This window comes from Pezoporus occidentalis, unplaced genomic scaffold, assembly GCF_034315485.1.
Source record: "Pezoporus occidentalis ecotype Australia unplaced genomic scaffold, CSIRO_AGI_Poc_V1 ctg14, whole genome shotgun sequence".
Lineage (NCBI taxonomy): Eukaryota > Metazoa > Chordata > Aves > Psittaciformes > Psittacidae > Pezoporus > Pezoporus occidentalis.
The window spans coordinates 902,152-922,154 of NW_026913209.1; the positions used below are offsets into that span (position 1 = coordinate 902,152).

A 20,003-nucleotide genomic window follows, 5' to 3' on the forward strand; every position below is an offset into this window, starting at 1 on the left:
TATTCCTGTATGATCTTTTGTTCTGAAATTACTTTTGCTCTTTGTTGCTTTTGGTTAACCGCAGTGTTAAGTGCAATTTAAACACACGATGTTGCATTGTACCTGTATTACAGTATGTAAATATAAATAAAATTCCCACATATTGGTGAACAATTAATGAGAGTCATTTCATAGACATTTCATCACTAAATGATGTCTTCCTGCCAACCTAGACATGAAGTATTTAATTCTAAATGACACCACCTGCTCCTACCTATAAGCGAAAGGAAAAGCTGCCAAAGGACATGTTGGGGATTAGCTTGCAGCCTTCTCTTTAATCAGGCATTCCTCTATAATCTTGGAAGCCAGCAATCTCATGGAACAAAAATACCATTGTAGTATATGTCTGCAATTCAATTTCAGACTCTCCTTGTGATGTCTGACTTAACATATGTTTTCTTAACTTTTTCTTTAGCTGCCGGGTGGGTCACCACCTACTTGAAGTAAAGACATACTAGAGAAATGCCAATACCTCATTCTGACAAGGACAATATACAGTTAAACAAACACTTATAAATGAAGGCTTCTCTGACTTAGCTGATTTTAATTTCCAGGCCTATACTCAACCATTCAAATTCCAAAAGATGAGAATGCAAGGCCATCATGATAGAGGAAAGTCATTTTAAGAGTTAAAAACCCATACTTCTCCAAAAAAGCCCCATAGAAACTTCCTTACACAAATACCTTCTGATTTCCCCAGCAAGAGCTGCTTTTCGCAACAACTTGTAAGGCTGTTTTTGTGGGACAATCTTGATATCCTTGTGCTTGAATGTTTCCTCTTCCCCTAATAAATTGCTAATAAAAAGGTAAAATCCAGTACAAACTATCTTACATTTTGTTCCATGTCCTCAGTATCACATTTGATAGGTACTCAGACTAAGTTTTATTTTCACACATAGAGCTACCTTTACAAAAGAAAAAGTCATCCTGCAAGCATTTTGTGTGATAGAAAACAGCAAGGTAACAGCCATTTAACCTTAAGTTTACTAGCAAGAAAAGATGGAGTGATGTTTTGCAACAAACCTTCAAAGTCTATCTATATCTGGTTAACCTTGCTGAAGTGCCTATGAATACCTTAACAGCTACAATGAAGTCATTTGCACTGCTGAAGTTCCTCATCCAAACAGCTGCAACAAGTTTATCAATTGGGTGTGCTGCATGTTTGAACAGCATGGCCCAGGTCTTATGCCCAGTATTTCTTCATGTACACAGTATGTTTTCCCATAAACTCATAGCCCTTTGTGTCACAAACATCACACTCTTCTGTACTGAAGGGAAAGGGAAGGTCAAAAAGTATTACCTGCTGGGAATTAGAATGGGAATACAGTATTCCTCTTTTCCTGAAACAAAACACAGTCTTCTCTGTGATGATTGGGTTTGCTCCCCAGACATGCTGTGTTTTCATATTCCTGCCATTGAAAGTGTTATCTGCTACCTCAGCACAGTATCCTGATAAACTATTTGCTGAAGTCAACAGCTGTTTTCCCCAAGAGAATTAGTACTGGGCAAAGTATCTTAAACCTGAACATTTAAATGCTGCACAGAATTATCCTATATGAATATTTCCATAGTTAGGCATACTGCTTTATTGGGTGTATAGCAATGACCTTTTCTTTTGCTACTGTATAACCAGAAACTAATAAAAGACCAGATTCTGGATATGTCAGTGCTTCTTCAGAAATTCTTATTCATACTAAAGTAATAGCAAAAGTGAGAGAGACAAACAATTTCACTTCGTAACTCGAAAACCACAGGACTTATTTTTAAATGCACATGCAGTCATTTATAAATATGACTTAAATGCATAGGCTTCTCCAAGCAGAATTGACAGTATTAACTGGTATGGTGGGAGCTCTGCCTTCTGCATGAAACAGGGCAGCCATTCCATGTCACACATCTTAAGACTCCACTCCAGAATTTTAAAGCTCATTTTAACCTGCTTCTTATACTTTCATGCTGATTTTTTCTTTTCTGAGTATGCAGAGGCCCAGGTTCAGCAGGAGGGACAGACAGCAGGCACCTTTGCCCAGAGTAGCTCATAGATCATAGATCATTAAGGCACTCACAAAATGTGGAAGGAAGTAGTCAAACCTACTCATGCTGAAGAGAGCCTTGAAACCGTTGCTAAATGTTCATCCTAAAATAGACATGCTCTGAGCATTTAAAAAAATCAGGAAAATCAGAGATTCTTGAAGTCATACACAAAAAGAGCACATCTCTATATATCCAAGGATGGTTTTGCATGAAAAAACACACCAGTAGTGTCTTAGGCATCTGAGCAGTTTAAAGACAGTCTCTTAAATATTCTTCCTCCACTCTTACAGCATCTAAACACATTGAATATCTGGAGGTGGCCTCGGCAAAAGCGCAATGTTCACCACTGTGACACACAAACTGTAAATTATTTTAGCATTCAGTTTGTCTAAGGAAAAGATGCTGCCATAAACAAATAAGCACTGAAACAACAACAAACTTGTAGAACATTTGGGATTAGGAATAATTCAGAAATTTGTAATAGTAAAGACATTTTATCATTAAGCAGAACTTGCATGGTCTCTTGAGATGGCACGTATGCACTCACTGTATCTGTCCCTTAACAGTCACTGAAAAAGCACCAGAGTTCTTGTGCATTACACAGAGCTTATCTACAGTAGTAGCAGGCAAAAAAACCCTTATGGAAGTCAATTACTGAAATCACAGAAAAAGCAGTATTAGGTTTGAAGAGGTGGGGGAGTTGAAAACTGACAGCTCATAATTCAGGGTCAGGCACTTCTTATTTTTAACCTACGGCCTGAAATTCTACTTTATGTCATGGAAAAGATTAATAGTTCCTTCAGGCGATACCTAAAAATTCGTTACTGTTCTCATCACTTTACTATTTACAGGTCTCTGGATTATGATGAGCTGCATCCTGCTAATTTGTGTTCAGTAAAGGTTAAAAAATTAATGCATTAATGTAATCCAATCATTCCTGGTTATTAGTTTCATAGTTTATTGCCGTTTCAAATGCGTGTTGATAAACTGCTGCAAAATCTGGGAGGGGAGTTTTTGATAGCAGGCATAGGTCAGAATTCTCTCCTCTCTGATACCTCTGGTTTATAGGCTCAGTTTCCATTAGAAACAACATCTAGAAACTGCAAATAGGTAGTGTAGGATATTTTCAGACTTGACAGAAAAATCCATATGATGTCAGATAAAGTACAGGCTGTGTTAACCAATATCTGATCACCACTGTTTACATCTTCCATTTTATGTATGTTATATAAGAATAGACCTAAATACCATTTGAACAAGTAAAAACACAGATAAAACACATGTTCAGATGTTCTGTTAAGACTCATTTTTTTCTAACTATGAAGAACAGTTCATTTTATTAACTTCTTCTCCCATACCTCCGCTCTCTCTACCTCCTCCATCCCCCCCCCCGAAAGACATATACAGACCTACGAACAGAACTGGACAGCTTTTTGTATCTATCGATTCATGTGCCTAAATGAAACATCGGCATCTAAGGTTCATTAACTAATTCATAGTTAATAAACCCCAGCAGAAAGCTGTGTTTGAAAACAGGGCATTTTAGAATTTACAGAAAAAAAAATGTTGATCTTTTATGAACTAAAGGCTTAATTTAGGGATACAATATTCAGGCAAATAAGGGGTCAAACCTTACCTTCATTCAAATAATTTAAACAAATTTAAGTACTACACTGCCTGTCTTAAAAGCATGTTGAAAGCATACAATCCAGCCAAGAGAAGAAAGCAAAATGCCTCTGAAACAGCAGCTATGTTGGTGCGAGTGCAAAGACATATTGGTTTGCAGCACTAAAAGGGGATTTTGACTAGAGCTGAAATAAGATAGGCAAAAGAGAAACCACAGCTGGGACATGTCTCCCAGCACAGTAATTACATCAAGAAACTCAGAGTAACTTGGAACTGGGCAATATGAAATGTCTCAGAACCTGTAATTTCCTTAATCCTTGTATTTTGCGTTATGCCTTCTAGTTCTGTGGAACAAATTTCCACCTGCCTGTTTCAGACAGGCAATCATGCTGTATATGAAGAAAGAATTTTTTTTCCTCCAGAGATGCATAATCCATATGCATGTATTTCACAGAGGCAACTTCAACCAAATATCTGATTACTTTTGAAGTACGCTGGGAAGGTATGCATCTCTAGACCACATTCACCATGAGAGATTTTTCCCCAAAATAATTTTGGTCCTTGTTAACTACTTTCCTGTTGCTTTCCTAGTAGCCACAATGAACCACTGGTCCTTACAAAATGCTAAAGATACTTCATGAATGTGGGAATTGTGAAAACTTGGAAGTCCCAGGTTTTACAGTGGTAGAGAAGACCAGAGAACTGGACTTGGAGAAGACCATGACTTGTTTCTAGCCCATTTGCCACACTTTTTGTTAAAATAAAACAGGGTAGGAGAGCTGAGGATGATGTAGAAACATGTCTCATCCAAGCATCCTGTTGGGATATGGTTGGGCACACACCCAAACCTATGATCTGGAAATAGCTGGCATACCACATTCATTAAGTGACTGCCAGCATTCAGCCCTTCTGTTGCCTAAACCTGTCCAGATTATAGCTGTCTCACATGGTGCTTAAAATGCCAGTGGCATCAGGAGTGATGTTATGCTGGTGCTAATTCTAGCGAGCTGCTTCAGAACTATGGACAATATGAAAATGAATGGAAAAAAAATGATAAAAAATTTGAGAGGAAACTAGTAAAGGTAGGTGAACAGGAAGCACGACGACAGATCAAATTCAATTTTGACACAGGAATAATATTGCCCATTAGAAGGAACAATGTAAACTACTTACATATACTGCCTACTTTTAGCAACTGTAATTAAGGAAAAATAATACAATTGTAATAAAAATGTATTCTTAGTAATGATAAGGACACAGAAACAAACAAAGCTATATGTCTTCAGAGAATATGAAATATTGATGAAATATAACAAGGGAAAGTGTAAAGTCCTGCATCTGGGCAGGAACAACCCCAGGTTCCAGTATAGGTCGGGGAACAACCTGTTAGAGAGCAGTGTAGGGGAGAGGGACCTGGGGGTCCTAGTGGACGACAGGATGACCATGAGCCAACACTGTGCCCTTGTGGCCAAGAAGGCCAATGGCATCCTGGGGTGTATTAGAAGGGGGGTGGTTAGTAGGTCGAGAGAGGTCCTCCTTCCCCTCTACTCTGCCCTGGTGAGACCCCATCTGGAATATTGTGTCCAGTTCTGGGCCCCTCAGTTCAAGAAGGACAGGGACCTGCTGGAGAGAGTCCAGCGCAGGGCAACGAAGATGATGAAGGGAGTGGAGCATCTCCCTTATGAGGAAAGACTGAGGGAGCTGTGTCTCTATAGTTTAGAGGAGACTGAGGGGTGACCTTATAAGTGTCTATAAATATATAAAGGGGGAGTGTCACGAGGATGGAGCCAGGCTCTACTCAGTGGCAAACAGTGATAGGACAAGGGGTAATGGGTACAAACTGGAACACAAGAGGTTCCACTTAAACGAGAATAAACTTCTTCTCAGTGATGGTGACAGAGCACGGGAACAGGCTGCCCAGGGAGGTTGTGGAGTCTCCTTCCCTGGAGACATTCAAAACCCACCTGGACACATTCCTGTGTAACATTATCTAGGTGTTCCTGCTCCAGCAGGGGGATTGGAGTAGATGATCTTTTGAGGTCCCTTCCAATCTCTAGCATACTGTGATACTGTGAATAGTTTAAGTCACTGTACTAAGAAATAAGCTATGTTTTTAATGTACTAGGTGAATGCATTTCATTTTAAAGTCACTACACAGCAACAAGTAGAAAAAGACATAATTTTACAGGTCTAAATCTACACAACAAAATCTGTCCTTAGCTCAAGTATTAGCTTATCTGTGTTGAAATGCCACTGATGTAGGATATAAAAAATAATTAAGAAATGGTGAATCCCACCTTACTTAGAATGGTGTTATCTCTTGTCTGGTCTCCTTACCAAGTAGTCACCATTTCCATTTAAGTAAAATATGAAAGACTTGGAAAGGGCCTATTGGTTTCCAACAAGTAGCATAGCGATAATCTACTGGGAGATTATTCAGTACTTCAAGTTAAAATGAAGATACATACATAATGACATACCTGCTGAGAAGAATTAACAAAATCACCTGTCGATTGTGAAGTGGTAAAAAAAAGCCCAACACAAACAGCACAAGAAGACTGGGAATCAGTAGTATATAATTTAATACCTTCAAAATCTATTTCCTTTGGCTCACAGATGTCTCAATGTTGGGTTGTTTTTTTAAATCTGTATGTACTAAGCAAAACATTCTGGATACACGTTACAGGCTTCATACATGTTTTTTATCAAATCTTATCTAAGCATCTTTTCTGCCTCTGTACTAGGTCTGAAATAAAGAAATGTTAAAGGGCCTTTTCATCATGTATTGTTTTTAATTTAATTTGATATATATATACATTTTTTTTTTCTAATGGAGAAAAAAATATTGGTAAAGTCCACAGTGCACTTCCCAAATCCAGACTACTACACTCCCAAATCCCCAGTGAAATTATACAGCTTCTGTGGATTGTAGAGCAAAACATATCTCTCATCTCACAAATACAAGCTTGCTAAATGTGCAGTCATAAAAGTAGATGAGTGGAGTTTCTGTGCACTACCATAGCCTACCTATAAATTTCATAATTTTTTTTCAAGCTTAATCACACTTCTGGTTTTGTGACCGTTTATGCATTTTTCCAAATTTTATTTTCCAATATCTTTAATTAGAACAATACTTGATTATTTCATACTCTTCCATATATCGAACTAGTACTCATCCATAAAAAAATATTTCCTTTATGAATTTGCCATGAGCTATTCAAGCAGTGTAAGATGCCATGCCACTGTAATTGCTACTAAAACATAGTTTTGTTTTACTTACTTATCAAATAAAGTGCACTCTAATAGAAAACAATGACAACAACAACAATGGTTTATTAACCTGCACACAACTCATTGGTCAGTATTGCAGGAACGGCTGTGTGCAGCGTTTTGCTGCAGCCCCATAAATATAAGCTAAGAATTCTCAGTTGTGCCTGGACAATAGAACTATGGCAGAAAAATCTATTCCACTGTGTTCAGCAGCAAATTATAAGAAATAATTTGAGACAAGCAAATTTCCAATTTTAGAGATTTGGATTGTTTAAGATGTGCACAGTTCTGTGCTTCCCTGGAAATTAACTAATTAAATGAATTTATGGACTCTAGTAGTGGAATGGAAATCTCACAAGGATACATAGATTTCAAAGCTGCATGAGCTGGCTTCTTGCAGAACAGCAGTAAAAGCTGAAAGCAGCCTCTCTTTAAAGAGCACGACTCTTTAGAACTTTTAGTTGTACTTAGAACTGAAACTGCAATTGAGAAAATGTAAGAAAATAGTGAATATGTCTGAACATTTACAGACTACACAGAAGATTCTTCGCAATATTATTTTGCATCTGAGGAAAGTTTCATGTAGTTCCTGTTCTAACCATATTGGTACACATGTACAGAACTAATTTTTTAACCAAACCTGGAAACTAGATTCAGACTAAATTCTGACAAACAAACCTGAGTTGTAGGTCTATTGTACATTAGTAGTAATGGTTAATAAGTATTTTTCAGTTAGTCTAAAAAACAATTCTCTTCCTACCTTGGTGATTTCTAACTCTTCTTTAATGCAAAAAGAATTCTATATTTATGGGAATATAAAATGCCCTTCTGTTATTGAAAGATTACAGCAAGTCCAGCCTGAATATGACAGTATTACCAACATTATGCCCAAAAATCATTATTCAGACTCTGAAAATCAATTATTAGTTCTTGCATAACATAGTACATTTTATTTGCCTTGTGGTTCTTCAACTGTATTTCCAGCTCCTTCACTGTAAGTGCTAATGACTCCATTAGCAGACAATGATCCACGCAACACCATGAGAAAGCATTACAGATAGTCTAGATTAATACAGCATTCTATATTTAAGAAATATGCTGATGTCAATCCCCAGTGGATGACTAAGACTATCCTAGGTTAAAAAATACCTTTCCTGGACAATGAGACTAAGAAAAAATAATTCATTAAAATACAAGAGGGAATATATCCAGGCAATGATCCCCAATCCTCTTTGGAATACAAAATGCAGGCCCTTGGTATTTTTTTTTTTTTTTTTTTGCGGTAAATGAGTGTTATCATTTACTGACATAGACTTTATTGGCTATATAGAAAATAACTTAGCCAATAATAAATCACATGTTGTTGGTAAAAGTTAAATAGACTTGCTCTGGGTTGTGATGTAGTCTTCAGTAATACAGAGTAAAAATTATAACATTTCATTGACATGCCATATTAGTTGTCTTATTAAGTCTCTACCTACAGGGAGTAGATGACTGATTGCCCCCTTGTAAGTTTATGAGATATATTTACAGGATCTACAATGTGGACTTCAAGAAAAGAACTAGGATTACAAAAAAGGTTAGACATCTGACACTTTCAAGATGTGGGTATATGGCTGCATGTCATCCTGAATTAAACTGTCCTCCTGGCATTTGTGGCTAATTCATGCATTCTTTTCTTGTTTCAGAAACATATATAAAAAAACATCCTTACTGATGTGGTGGTTAAGAAGACAATCTCTTTCAGTGCCTGAGATGGATATATCAGGATCAACTCCTCACAGAGAGCACATGCTATTAGAAGCACACACTTAAAACGTATTTGTTTGCATCTCAGTCCCAGGTGCATTTACCACACTCTGGTGCCATCTGATCTTAGGTCACTTGCCAAAAACTGGAAAGAAGTTGTTTCTTATCAGGCAGGCTTCTGCCAGCAGGATATTAGTCATACCTCCAGTGAAATATCTACCATTCTGGAGGAACTACTTTATGTAGTTCATGTATGTCCTTGTAATTGTCACTGGGATTTGACATGACAAAACTGCCAACCCACCATCCCCAAGTATCCATCAGCCGGTTTCTGCTGTCAGCTGGCTGAAAAATTTTAGGGTAGAGTGCAAGTCCTGCAACTCAAGAGCTTTAAAACTCCTGAGAAGACTGTTGACAGATGCAACATGGAAGAAAATCACCATCATATTGTATCTAAAACAGATCTTCATTCAGAATTTTTCAGGGTTACCTTTTTTCTTAAGAATAACTAAATCATTGAGAATAAAGAAACTTCTTTGCCTTAACTCTCTTCTATCAAACCTAAAGTAAAAACAACATTCAGATCTTTAAAAGGTTTCATATAAACAAAGATGGTGTTAGATGTTGTGAGATTAAAAAGTATAGCTGGGTTGCTTACATACATAATTTTAGCTATTCCATCCAAGCACTGATTGAAATTTACTTAGGTCTTTACACTGCTATTTCATTTCCTCAGTAAAGCCTCTTAAGTTCTACTTTGCTCAAGAAAAGGTCTTATAAGCTCCAATATTATGAAGGACTGGAGGACTAGCCCCTTGCTAGATGGACAGAGCAAAGAATATGCGGAACAGAGCAGGGGACTTTTAAATAAAAGCATTCATTTCAAAGAGCTGGAACATTTGATTGTGACACACACAAAAAAAAAGTCATGATTTTATTTATTTTTTAATTGTTTTAGAGTTTTAAAAGATCTAAAAACCAGCTCTCAGACCAAGTTAAAACATCGGTTTTCCTGAAATCGAAGTAATTTTAATAAGACTTCTTTTAAAGTATTTATTTCTTCAGAAAATTTGCAGGATCTGACCATAAAATTAAACAGCAACAAATCCTGGAAGATATACATGATGGATTTTAAAACATTCAAAAGAAGAACAGCTACTAGTTATGTAGCTATCTTCCCTCGGATTATCCTAACAGAAGCACCTATTCCATACGCAAGATTTGTTTTCTAAAGTGCAAACTATTTCCCTGTGCTCCCCATAGTGATCTAAATAATCTAGTTTTCAATTTTTCATTTGATAAGATACAGTTGTATATTTTTGCTTTAACGACTTAAGTTTTTTTTGGAGGTTAAACCAAGTCAGTATAAAATGTTCTATTTCAGTTAAATATCAAGTAACACTACAGTCATTCAATTAGTATAATATTCAGCAGAGGCTTCTATTTGTCTGGATCATCAGTATGCTATATTACAGACTGCAGTGATGCAGATTCATAAATTCAGGTGAAACTGGGTAAGTCACAGGAAGAGAATCCTGCTCTATATTATTTGGTAAGTCTGTCTTAAAAAATGTTAACTAGTTACAATATTGAATACACACAGGAATCTCTTCCTTTGGAGAGAAAGCAAATAATGTGTATTGATATTTTGAAATGCTTTGTGACACAGAGCCTTTTCACACACCTCAAAAGATCAGGCTCACACTGGAAATTCTCGCAGTCTTCGAGAACCCATTGTCTCCAGTACAGCTCCTGCTCCTCTCAAAAGCAATAAATGCATGTGTTTTTACATTAGTAAAGTTATATTGCAGTAAATTACATCTTTCAGAACTACTGGCTTTTATGTTAAAGGTTATGCTCACCTGTTTGCTTGATATCTTTTATATTAATAGTTCTACACAGTCAGCACAGGATAGCTGAAATCCCAATAAACAAGGGTGGTGACCTTTCCTTACTTGTAAACAAAAGGCAAACTCTATCAAATATTCAACAAACGCTCTTTCAATAGCACCTGTGTGCTAAACCCAAGAGGGAATTTGAGAGCAAACAGATGGATGAGGTACTCATATCAAAATATCGTCCCAAGAAAGAGATCAGTGCAGAAATGCCAACTGAGATTTTATTTACTGTTCACTCAGTAAGATGCACAGAGAATAGAAAATTGAAAATACAGATGTGATGGGAATTATACATGAAAGCACCCAATAAAATGCAATGTGTGATGTACTCAATTTCACTTCTGTGTATGCTTGTAATATACTGAGGTATCAGCAACTTCAGCTCTATAATATATGCTGCCTATCAAGGACAGTTTATACATCAGTTTCATCATCAGACAACCTCTTTGAAAATGTTTCCTTCCCAACAAAGCAAGGTAGAAATGACGTAGCTCTAGCTACTTCTGCAACAAATAGCATTTCCACTCTCTTATAGTGCTTTATCAAGACCAGAATTAAGCAAAAGTAACCTTTAAAAATACATTGGTTTCCTGAAAAAACTCCTCTGCCTTTCTATTCCAGATATCTATCTTCTGGTATATGTCGCAGGATTTTTTTCTCAGACAGTTCTGGAATCCTGTGAATCCAGCAGCCACGAGTGCTAAAATCAGCCTCACAGAATAACAGAATCATTAGGGTTGGAAGGGACCTCCAATCCCCCTGCCAAAGCAGGGCCACCTAGAGAAAATTAGACAGGAACACATCTAGGTCATCAAATTTCCTATCAATCAGAGTTTGTGCATACAAATATTAATGTTCAGGTTTTGTCCTAAGACTTTTTGCTACCTAAGAAAGATGTACTTTGTGCTAAGGAAAAAAAAAAACCAAACCAAAACAAAAACAAAAACACACACACAAAAAAACATCCAAAAAAACCCTCAAAAATACTTGAGTCCATGCATGTTAATCTTCAAAGAAAAATGGCAGACAAAAAAGATGTTATAAGAAACCTCATTCAAGAAAAAATAATTTTGCAAACATAAATTTCAGAATATTAGAATGGCTGCTCCAGTGCGTTTTAATTTTCTTATATTAAAAAAATCAGATCATTTTGTTCTGAAGCATTATGGGCAAACTCACTTTTAGAACTTTAAGCTTAAGAGACTGCACATGTTCCAGGCCTCACTCCAGGGTTTGTGATGAAATTTTAACAGAAAAAATTTATACGTAAGCGATTTTGCTTTTGAATTTCTCTAGATACTGCTTAGAAAACACTTTGATGAACCAGGATGCTTCTCTTACTTGAACACAGACAAGAGGTTGAAGCCTTGTGGGAAAAAAATCACAATAATCTATACAGTACATATAAATAAATACTGTCTTAAAACAGGATCAAGAAAATAATTTAATCTTTTTTTTTTTTTTTTTTTACTTAATGGGACAAAGAACCTCTCTGAATTGGCAGTTTTTTACTAACAGGTCATTCCTCAAGGTATTTTCTACTTTGAGAACTCTTATTAAAGACAGTGGAAATGCCCAAGATTATTTAGATTCTTCTCCCATTCATTAATACTTATGGAAAAAAAAACCAAAACAAATGAAAAACAAAAAAACAACCCAGAAACAAGTAAACAAACGAAGTGCTTTCTCACAAACTTTTCTGATACATCTTGTTTATAATACTCCACTAGTAACAAAGTTTGGGCTGATAAACACTCTTCAGTATTTCTATAACGTGTAACTGATCTTTCAATTATTAGCAGGAATGCACTCAAGAAGGCAGATTTAGAGAGTATTAAAGATAGCACAACACTTACATTCTTGAGCTATTTCACTTGAATAAAGTGCAAATTTTACAGTTTCTGCTTTTCTTACCACTCCTCAAACCCTACACCATTACAAAAAAAAGAGGAAAAAAGATAAAATTACACAGATACATTGGATTTCCTGCTGAATAGCAAACGTAAAGGTAGTGTCATTGCAGCTGTAGTACAGATGTTTTTTCTTATGCTATTTCACTGAGTATTAAAACAGATACTCAAAATGTTTGAGAGCAAGGTAAACCAACAACTGGGTCCAAAACCCCTCTGAATCTATCAAATAGACACATTCAGAATATCTGGATGCCTACCAGATTTTAAGAGATGAAAAAAAATAAAGCTATAATTTTGAAACTTTGCTGTCACCATCCTAGCTAACTAGGCCATGGCAGTTAAACCTCAGGTTTAAAGGGTGGGGCCAGTTCTGCGCAAGCTGTGCTTCACCTAAAAAATCCACTGCACAGGCTGGAAGGGCTCACTCTCACTTGTCTGTATGGACGGGCGAGGGTCTAAACGGTAGGTAACAAGGTGCATGGGAAGCTGCAGATCCAACATTGCATTCAGGTGGACCAGCGCATGGGCAGCTTGAGATCGCTCAGGAGATGACAGTCCTGGTCGGAGACTCCCTGATTGCCTAAGCACCCTTTTTTCCAACCAGATTTGCATATCTCACATGCCCTTGGTCACTGTGCTTGTAGTAAGCGTGGTTAAAGCCCTTCCCAAATCTTCGCTCGCAAAGCCAAGCCATCAATCAATCAATTTTGAAAACACCAAAAATAATTCTTTTTGAATTACACATAGTTACATATATTACATTCTTATTACAATTAATAAAAAAGTCAAGTCTGATGGAAACCACTGAGGGAGAAAAATGGAAAGAACGTAATCCCTTGTGTGTACTAGTGAAAGAATTTCCCAGACTGAGAAGAACAAAATGAAACAGGGATCCTACCTTTAAAAATGTGCAAGACTTGTATTTACTAATAGGTCACAAAGAAAAGAACTTGCTTTGAAATTCACACTAGAGTGGACAGATTTAACTTTTGTGAATAGTAACACTGAGGTACGACTGTGGTATCTCCTTCCACCAGTTAGCATGAATGCCTCCAAAATAGAAATGGAAAGTTTGCAACTTAAATGGCCTATCATTTGAACAGTTAGGTATTGCATCAGACATACCCAGTTAGACATTTAACAGTGTATGATACCAAAGTATATGATACAAAAGTATCCAAAGATGCAATGGGGTGCCATATGTTCTTTCCACTTCTTATAACCTTTTAAAGCCTTTACAGTACAATGACATGAAGTTATAAGCATTCACTTATCACAAAAACCTGATCCAAGGACTACTCACCCCATTGTGGCTGTCAGAAAGAATGAACTATGGAACCACAAATTGCTAAAAATTTCTCATTTAAACTTAGCACATGACATGACAGAAACTTGGGAACAGTGTGTACAAAGTAGTTCTATGCTTCTGGCATACAAGCATCTACAACATTACACATGGCAGCTCATGCACAACCATTAGTTATCTTGCAATGCTTTTCAGCATTTCAAATTTAACTCTTTCTGGAATGTTACTTTTCAATGTTTAGAAGTAATCAAATCATACAGTATTTTACAAAGTGTAAATGCTTTCACTCTTAATAAACTAGAGGATTGTTAGTTATTGCTGTAAATAATTTTGGTTTTCCTTGATGCTACCTTGGTATAATTTCTTCAAGTAATACTTGTAATTACTGTATTTTGGAATAGCCTTATGATGCATTTTTCCTTCTTTTACCAGACAAATTATGCACATGAATTATCTTAAAGTACTTAGAGTCTTTTAGCCACTGAGGTATGGAAGCTTTAATTTCTTTTGGGATTCTAACAGTTACAAGAGTGACAACTCCAGAGCAAGACGAATGTGAATAAAATCTTGTCAGAGGAATTAATAACCATCCTTTTCTTAAACAGCACTGGAATTTTGCTGGTGCTTTAACAGAAGGCACATTGCTTTTTGATGTTCTTTTTTCTTAAAGGCTTTGAATAACTAACAACTTTTCGCTGGTAGTCAGTGTTTGAGGCACAGGATAGTGAGGATTATTATCACATCCCTGTTCCATGTTATGTAAACAAGTTCTAGAAAACCCACAGTGCCTCTGCTGTCTTCTTAAAAAAGACAGCTTTGAACCCACAGAGCAGACCAGAAGATTTTCCTATACATATAAGTTTACAAGAAAAAGAAAAATGTAAAATTTGTCAAGACAAACTTGTAATAATTTTCTGTTCTGGAAAAAAAAAAAAAGCAGGCTTATTTCAGGCTATATTAATAAAATACAGAAGAATCTAAGGACAAGGAGCCAGCCTCAGTAAAAATGAAAAGACATGAGTAAAAGGGAGTGTGGAGCCATTTTGTCCCAGAGTAGATTATGAATCAAACACTGACAAAGGGAAACCCTTTAACACCACTTACCCCAAGCATCAAGGCATATTTAACCTACCTCAACCTTATACTAAACAGAATCTATTTCCATCTCTGTTATACCATGGTCATACTCATGGTTGCCCTGAACAAGGTTAAACCAGGTTCATACACACTTTACACATCTGTGCAAGATGATCACCTGATACCAGAGGGACTCCTGAATGAATGAAGCTTCCTATACAGAAAAGTGAAAAGGCTCTAACCAACACTGACTTTCCTGTAGAGGCAGAAAAGTCTTCAAATGTACCAAAGGTCATGGGTGATGCTGCAGAAACCTTTCTGTCTGAAACCATTCCAAAGGCAGTGCTTTGGCAGATCTGAGGTGTGCTGATGACATATATTCCATCTGATAATAATATAGCACTTTTATTCTTATTATGTCCCTTCAAATTGTATAAATAATGAGGAAATATGTTTTAGGAAGAAGATGTGCAATAAAAAGAGAAAGAAAAATTTGCAGTTCTTTTTTTCAATCCCTAAATTATTTTAAATTACCAAGACCTTTACATGCCATCTCACATTTCCCTTTCATGTTTCTGGTCAAACAGTATTTTTCTATATTTGAACATGGAGCATTCTTTTACATTGTTAACAACCAGGAACAGGGAAAAAATGAGCTTCACAGCATGACAGAATAACTAAAATTACTAATTTTAGGTAGGTGAATTTCACAGTCTTTCTAAAATTCAGACGCAAATACTAGTAATTCTCCCTGGACTTTCTACAACTGCAGTAAAGCTCTATAAACACCAATTGCCATTTTGCAAATATTGGCATAGCTTTAACGGCTAATAAACTGTCACAGAAAAACATGGAACTTGAATCTACAGGGCTTTCATAGAATCATAGAATCATAGAATACTTAGGGTTGGAAAGGACCTCAAGATCACCTAGTTCCAAACCCCCTTGCCATGGGCAGGGACACCTCATGCTAAGCCATGACACCCAAGGCTCTGTCCAACATGGTCTTGAACACCGCCAGGGATGGAGCATTCACAACTTCCCTCGGCAACCAGTTCTGGTGCCTCACCACCTTTACAGTAAAGAACTTCTTCCTTATACCCAATCTAAACTTCCGTTTAAGTTTTAACCCATTACCCCTTGTGCTATCACTACAGTCCCTAATGAAGAGTCCCTCCCCAGCACCCCTATAGGCCCCCTTCAGATACTGGAAGACTGCTATGAGGTCTCCACGTAGCCTTCTCTTCTCCAGGCTGAACAGTCCCAACTTTCTCAGCCTGTCTTCATACGGGAGGTGCTCCAGTCCCCTGATCATCCCTGTGGCCCTCCTCTGGACTTCTTCCAACAGTTCCATGTCCTTTTTATGTTGAGGACACCAGAACTGCACACAATACTCCAAGTGAGGTCTCACAAGAGCAAAGGAGAGGGGCAGGATCACCTCCTTTGACCTGCTGCTCACACTCCTTTTGATGCAGCCCAGGATACGGTTGGCTTTCTGGGCTGCGAGTGCACAGTGAAGCAGGCTCATGTTCATTTTCTCATCGACCAGCAGCCCCAAGTCCTTCTCTTCAGGACTGCTCTGAATCTCTTCTTTGCCCAACCTGTAGCTGTGCCTGCTATTGCTCCGACCCAGGTGCAGGACCTTGCACTTGGCATGGTTAAACTTCATGAGGCTGACATCAGCCCACCTCACAAGTGTGTCAAGGTCCCTCTGGATGGCATTCCTTCCCTCCAGTATATCAACCGAACCACACAGCTTGGTGTCATCAGCAAACTTGCTGAGGGCGCACTCAATCCCACTGTCCATGTCAGCGACAAAGATGTTGAACAAGACCAATCCCAACACCGATCCCTGAGGGACACCACTCGTTACTGTTCTCCAGCTGGTCATTGAGCCATTGACCACAACTCTTTGCATGTGGCCATCCAGCCAGTTCTTTATCCACCAAATATCCATGGCTTTATTGCAGAAATTTTATGTGAGAAATATTGGAGAGGGTAATATATTAACAAATTAAATTAAGAGGTAACAAATTATAATAAACAGCTTTTTTGTGGTTTTAAGTCCTGGCACACATAGTTTCAAGCAGATTTTTGCTGTTTACTACAACACTTGACCTTGTTTTCTTACTTGCATATAACTGCAATGAATGTAGTTTTCTATTTGCTGTAGTATTTTTACTTTCTCTTACCACTATTTAAAAATTTACAAGAATACAATTTACATATAAGCCACTTGAGCATTCTAACATGATTTGAAAGTAGTCTTAACATTAACATTACTTTGAAGGCCTGCAAAGTGGTTGAATGGTGTAAATGGTCCTTCACATACTCAGACTCAAAAGCTGAACCATTTCTTTATATTACTCTTTGTTTACAAAAAATCAGCTTTCAAAACCAGAAGACTTTAATTGCTCATGTCATAGAGGAAGTTATTATTTAAAGACAGAAAGAATCTATAGCATTAAAAACTCATCTGTTGGTGGGGTGGTTTTTTATTTATTAATTAACTTTTTAGAATAATTAAGGAGACTTTAACCAAAGCCCATTTAATAATTCAAAAAAGATCCTCAAAATATCTCTTTCTCCTCATTAAAGATCCAAAAAAATGTAAAGCACGACAAATAGATTTCATCCTTGCTACCTACTACAGGTTGCATTAAACTAGACCTGGACTGAAGTCACCCCAACTGAGCGATCTTTTCCTCTGTATGCCCAAAATAGAAGTAAAACCTGCAAGTTACCCCTGAGGCTTTAAAATTCTAAACATGCACATAAATTATGTGACTATAAACTGCTGTTCAATGTTTTTTTTTATTTTCAAAATTCTCCTGTTCACATCTGTTTGTGTTTTTGAAGCAACTACACTACAAGAGAAGTATATAATCAAATATCAGTTGTGGTAGAGACAGCCTTACACGGAAGCTGAAGCAGCTTCTGAAAAACGAGTCCTTGACAATGTCATCGGGACTGTCTGCGCTGCTTTAGCAATTCATATGTCTACCTGTACAGATAAGCTGTGACTTGATTGGATACTCCAGTCATTAGACCACACAATCAATCCTTGCAGAGCAGCACAGATCCAGTTTTGTGGATATGCTTTAGGTTTGGGTTTGTTTTGTTTTTTCTATAGGAGGCTTGGGTGAAAGGAATCTAAACCTCAGCTTAATATAATGCCAAGGTACAGCCAAGGTATAATCTTTGACCTGAGAATTAAAACATAGTCCAGGGTTCCATCATTTACTGTGACTGAATTTTTCAAGACTATATGTCATATACTTTCAAACAATGAGTACAGGCTACAGCAGTGACATTATCACCTTGTATAAAAGTTCAGATTCTGAAGTCTTTTAGAAGATGAATGTTGAATGCATTTGCAGTTGCCATTGTTTCTCATAAAAGCACTAGTAAATTGAATGAGTTGTTTGTTCAAGACAAATAGCTTGTCTTGAACTCTACATCCATGCACTTTTAAAGCCTGACATGTTTACATATATTGGTAGGGAAGAAATGGAAGGAAAATTCAATGCTCAAGTGATTTATTTTATATAGTTATGAAACAGAAACATCTACGAGATAAACATGAAGTCCAGGATTGACTGTGGTATAGAAGTAAGTTATCAAATACCAATATTCCGTTCCCTTTTCAATTTTGATTAATAGCTAAAATTAAAGATAACAATATTTGTTATGTGAATTCCTTCTAAGAGATTTTTTCTGATCAAATATGGCACTGGAGTTCATAAAAATCAAGTAGTAGTTAGACAAAATCCATATGAGGTCATAGTACCTCCAAATTTCAAAGATAAGCGTAAGGAGGATTTGGGATTCCAAAACATTACTATACACCTACATCCTTGTTTGGAAAGTTATGCCAAAGAAGATAATGCTTTATGAGTATTTATTATAAATTATATGACCAACCATTTTTCTTTCCAGTCGAGGTTACTTTACATATGTTTACCTAAGTAGCCCAGTATTCCCTGGAATTTTAGACAGTTAAAAACTGTGGGTTGTTTCTACAAGTGGAAAAGATCATTTAAAGAGCTCCAGTTAAAATGTTAGCGCAAATGTGTATACTCTGCAATTACTGTGTGAACTCTATCAAACATTTCCTTTTGTAATTTAAAAAAGGAAGCTACTGAAAGAAATTTTGGCTGTGTTTTTGCGCACAAAGAATAAAACACAATCCAACAAGATTTAAGAAAGACAAGATTGATACTCCTCTCACCTTGAACTAATTTGACATTTCTCTGAAGCTTTCTTTGACATTTTTCTAAAGCTTTCTTTTATTTATTCTTTTTTAATTATGGGTTTCCTTACTGTTGTTTTGGCTGACAATAAAAGATCACTGCATTATACAAGGGCTACTGTGTATTTGTAATTCACCCCAAACACAGTAAGAAGGGAAAGAAAAAGCTTTGCTCTTCACTTTAACAGTAATCACACAAAGATAAGCCAGTGTATTTGTAGTTAATTTCATAAATGCCTATAAATAGACCTTTTTAAAATCATCTATTGCTTCAATTATGCTTTCTCTTTTAGGAAAGGAAGGGCTCAGGGCACTCTCTTCCATATAATACCTTATAGACCTTTTTTTTTTCTTCTATTGTCTCTGCTCATTGGAAAAGAGTGTGAATGACCCAGTGAGGTAGTATAACAATTAATTAGGACACGGTATAAAAGGGCAAGCAGAACCTGGGCATACTACCTGTGCTAGTACAGGAAGTACAACAAGCTTCTGATGCAATCCAATATCACCTTTCTTCTAATCAACGCAATAACCAGTTGTTTCTTTCTGGCCACCAGACTAATTAGTTTGTTCGAATATTATCAAGTAACTTTATATCATCCTTCAATACTTATCTTTACCTCTACTATTTGCCTATTTTGCCTTCTTGCCTGTGCCTTGCTTTTCAGGTGCCAGCAGCACTCAATGCCTTTCTGACATCTTCTGCTCTTATTTCTTTTTTCTGTCTTTGAATTTCCACTTCAAAAATTTACCCATATAGTACAAACATAAGACCTGAAAACAGGATATAAGCTGTATTTTTATACCCAGACTTTAAAGAAAAAAGAATTATTATAAAA

The 20,003-nt window shown here is 36.7% G+C and overlaps 1 protein-coding gene across 6 annotated transcripts in view; it reads right to left on the reverse strand.

Moving 5' to 3' along the window:
• The window catches only part of IMMP2L (inner mitochondrial membrane peptidase subunit 2), a 453,769-nt gene that overhangs the window by 45,313 nt on the left and 388,453 nt on the right, over positions 1 to 20,003 (reverse strand). The window contains exon 6 of one of the 6 annotated variants that reach the window (XM_062609582.1): positions 10,584 to 10,634. The exons of the other annotated variants lie outside the window; for them this stretch is intronic. Coding sequence (XP_062465566.1) covers positions 10,599 to 10,634 — 36 coding nt within the window. The 3' untranslated portion in view covers positions 10,584 to 10,598. Of the gene's footprint in view, positions 1 to 10,583; positions 10,635 to 20,003 lie in introns of those variants that run through there. 6 annotated transcript variants of the gene reach the window in all.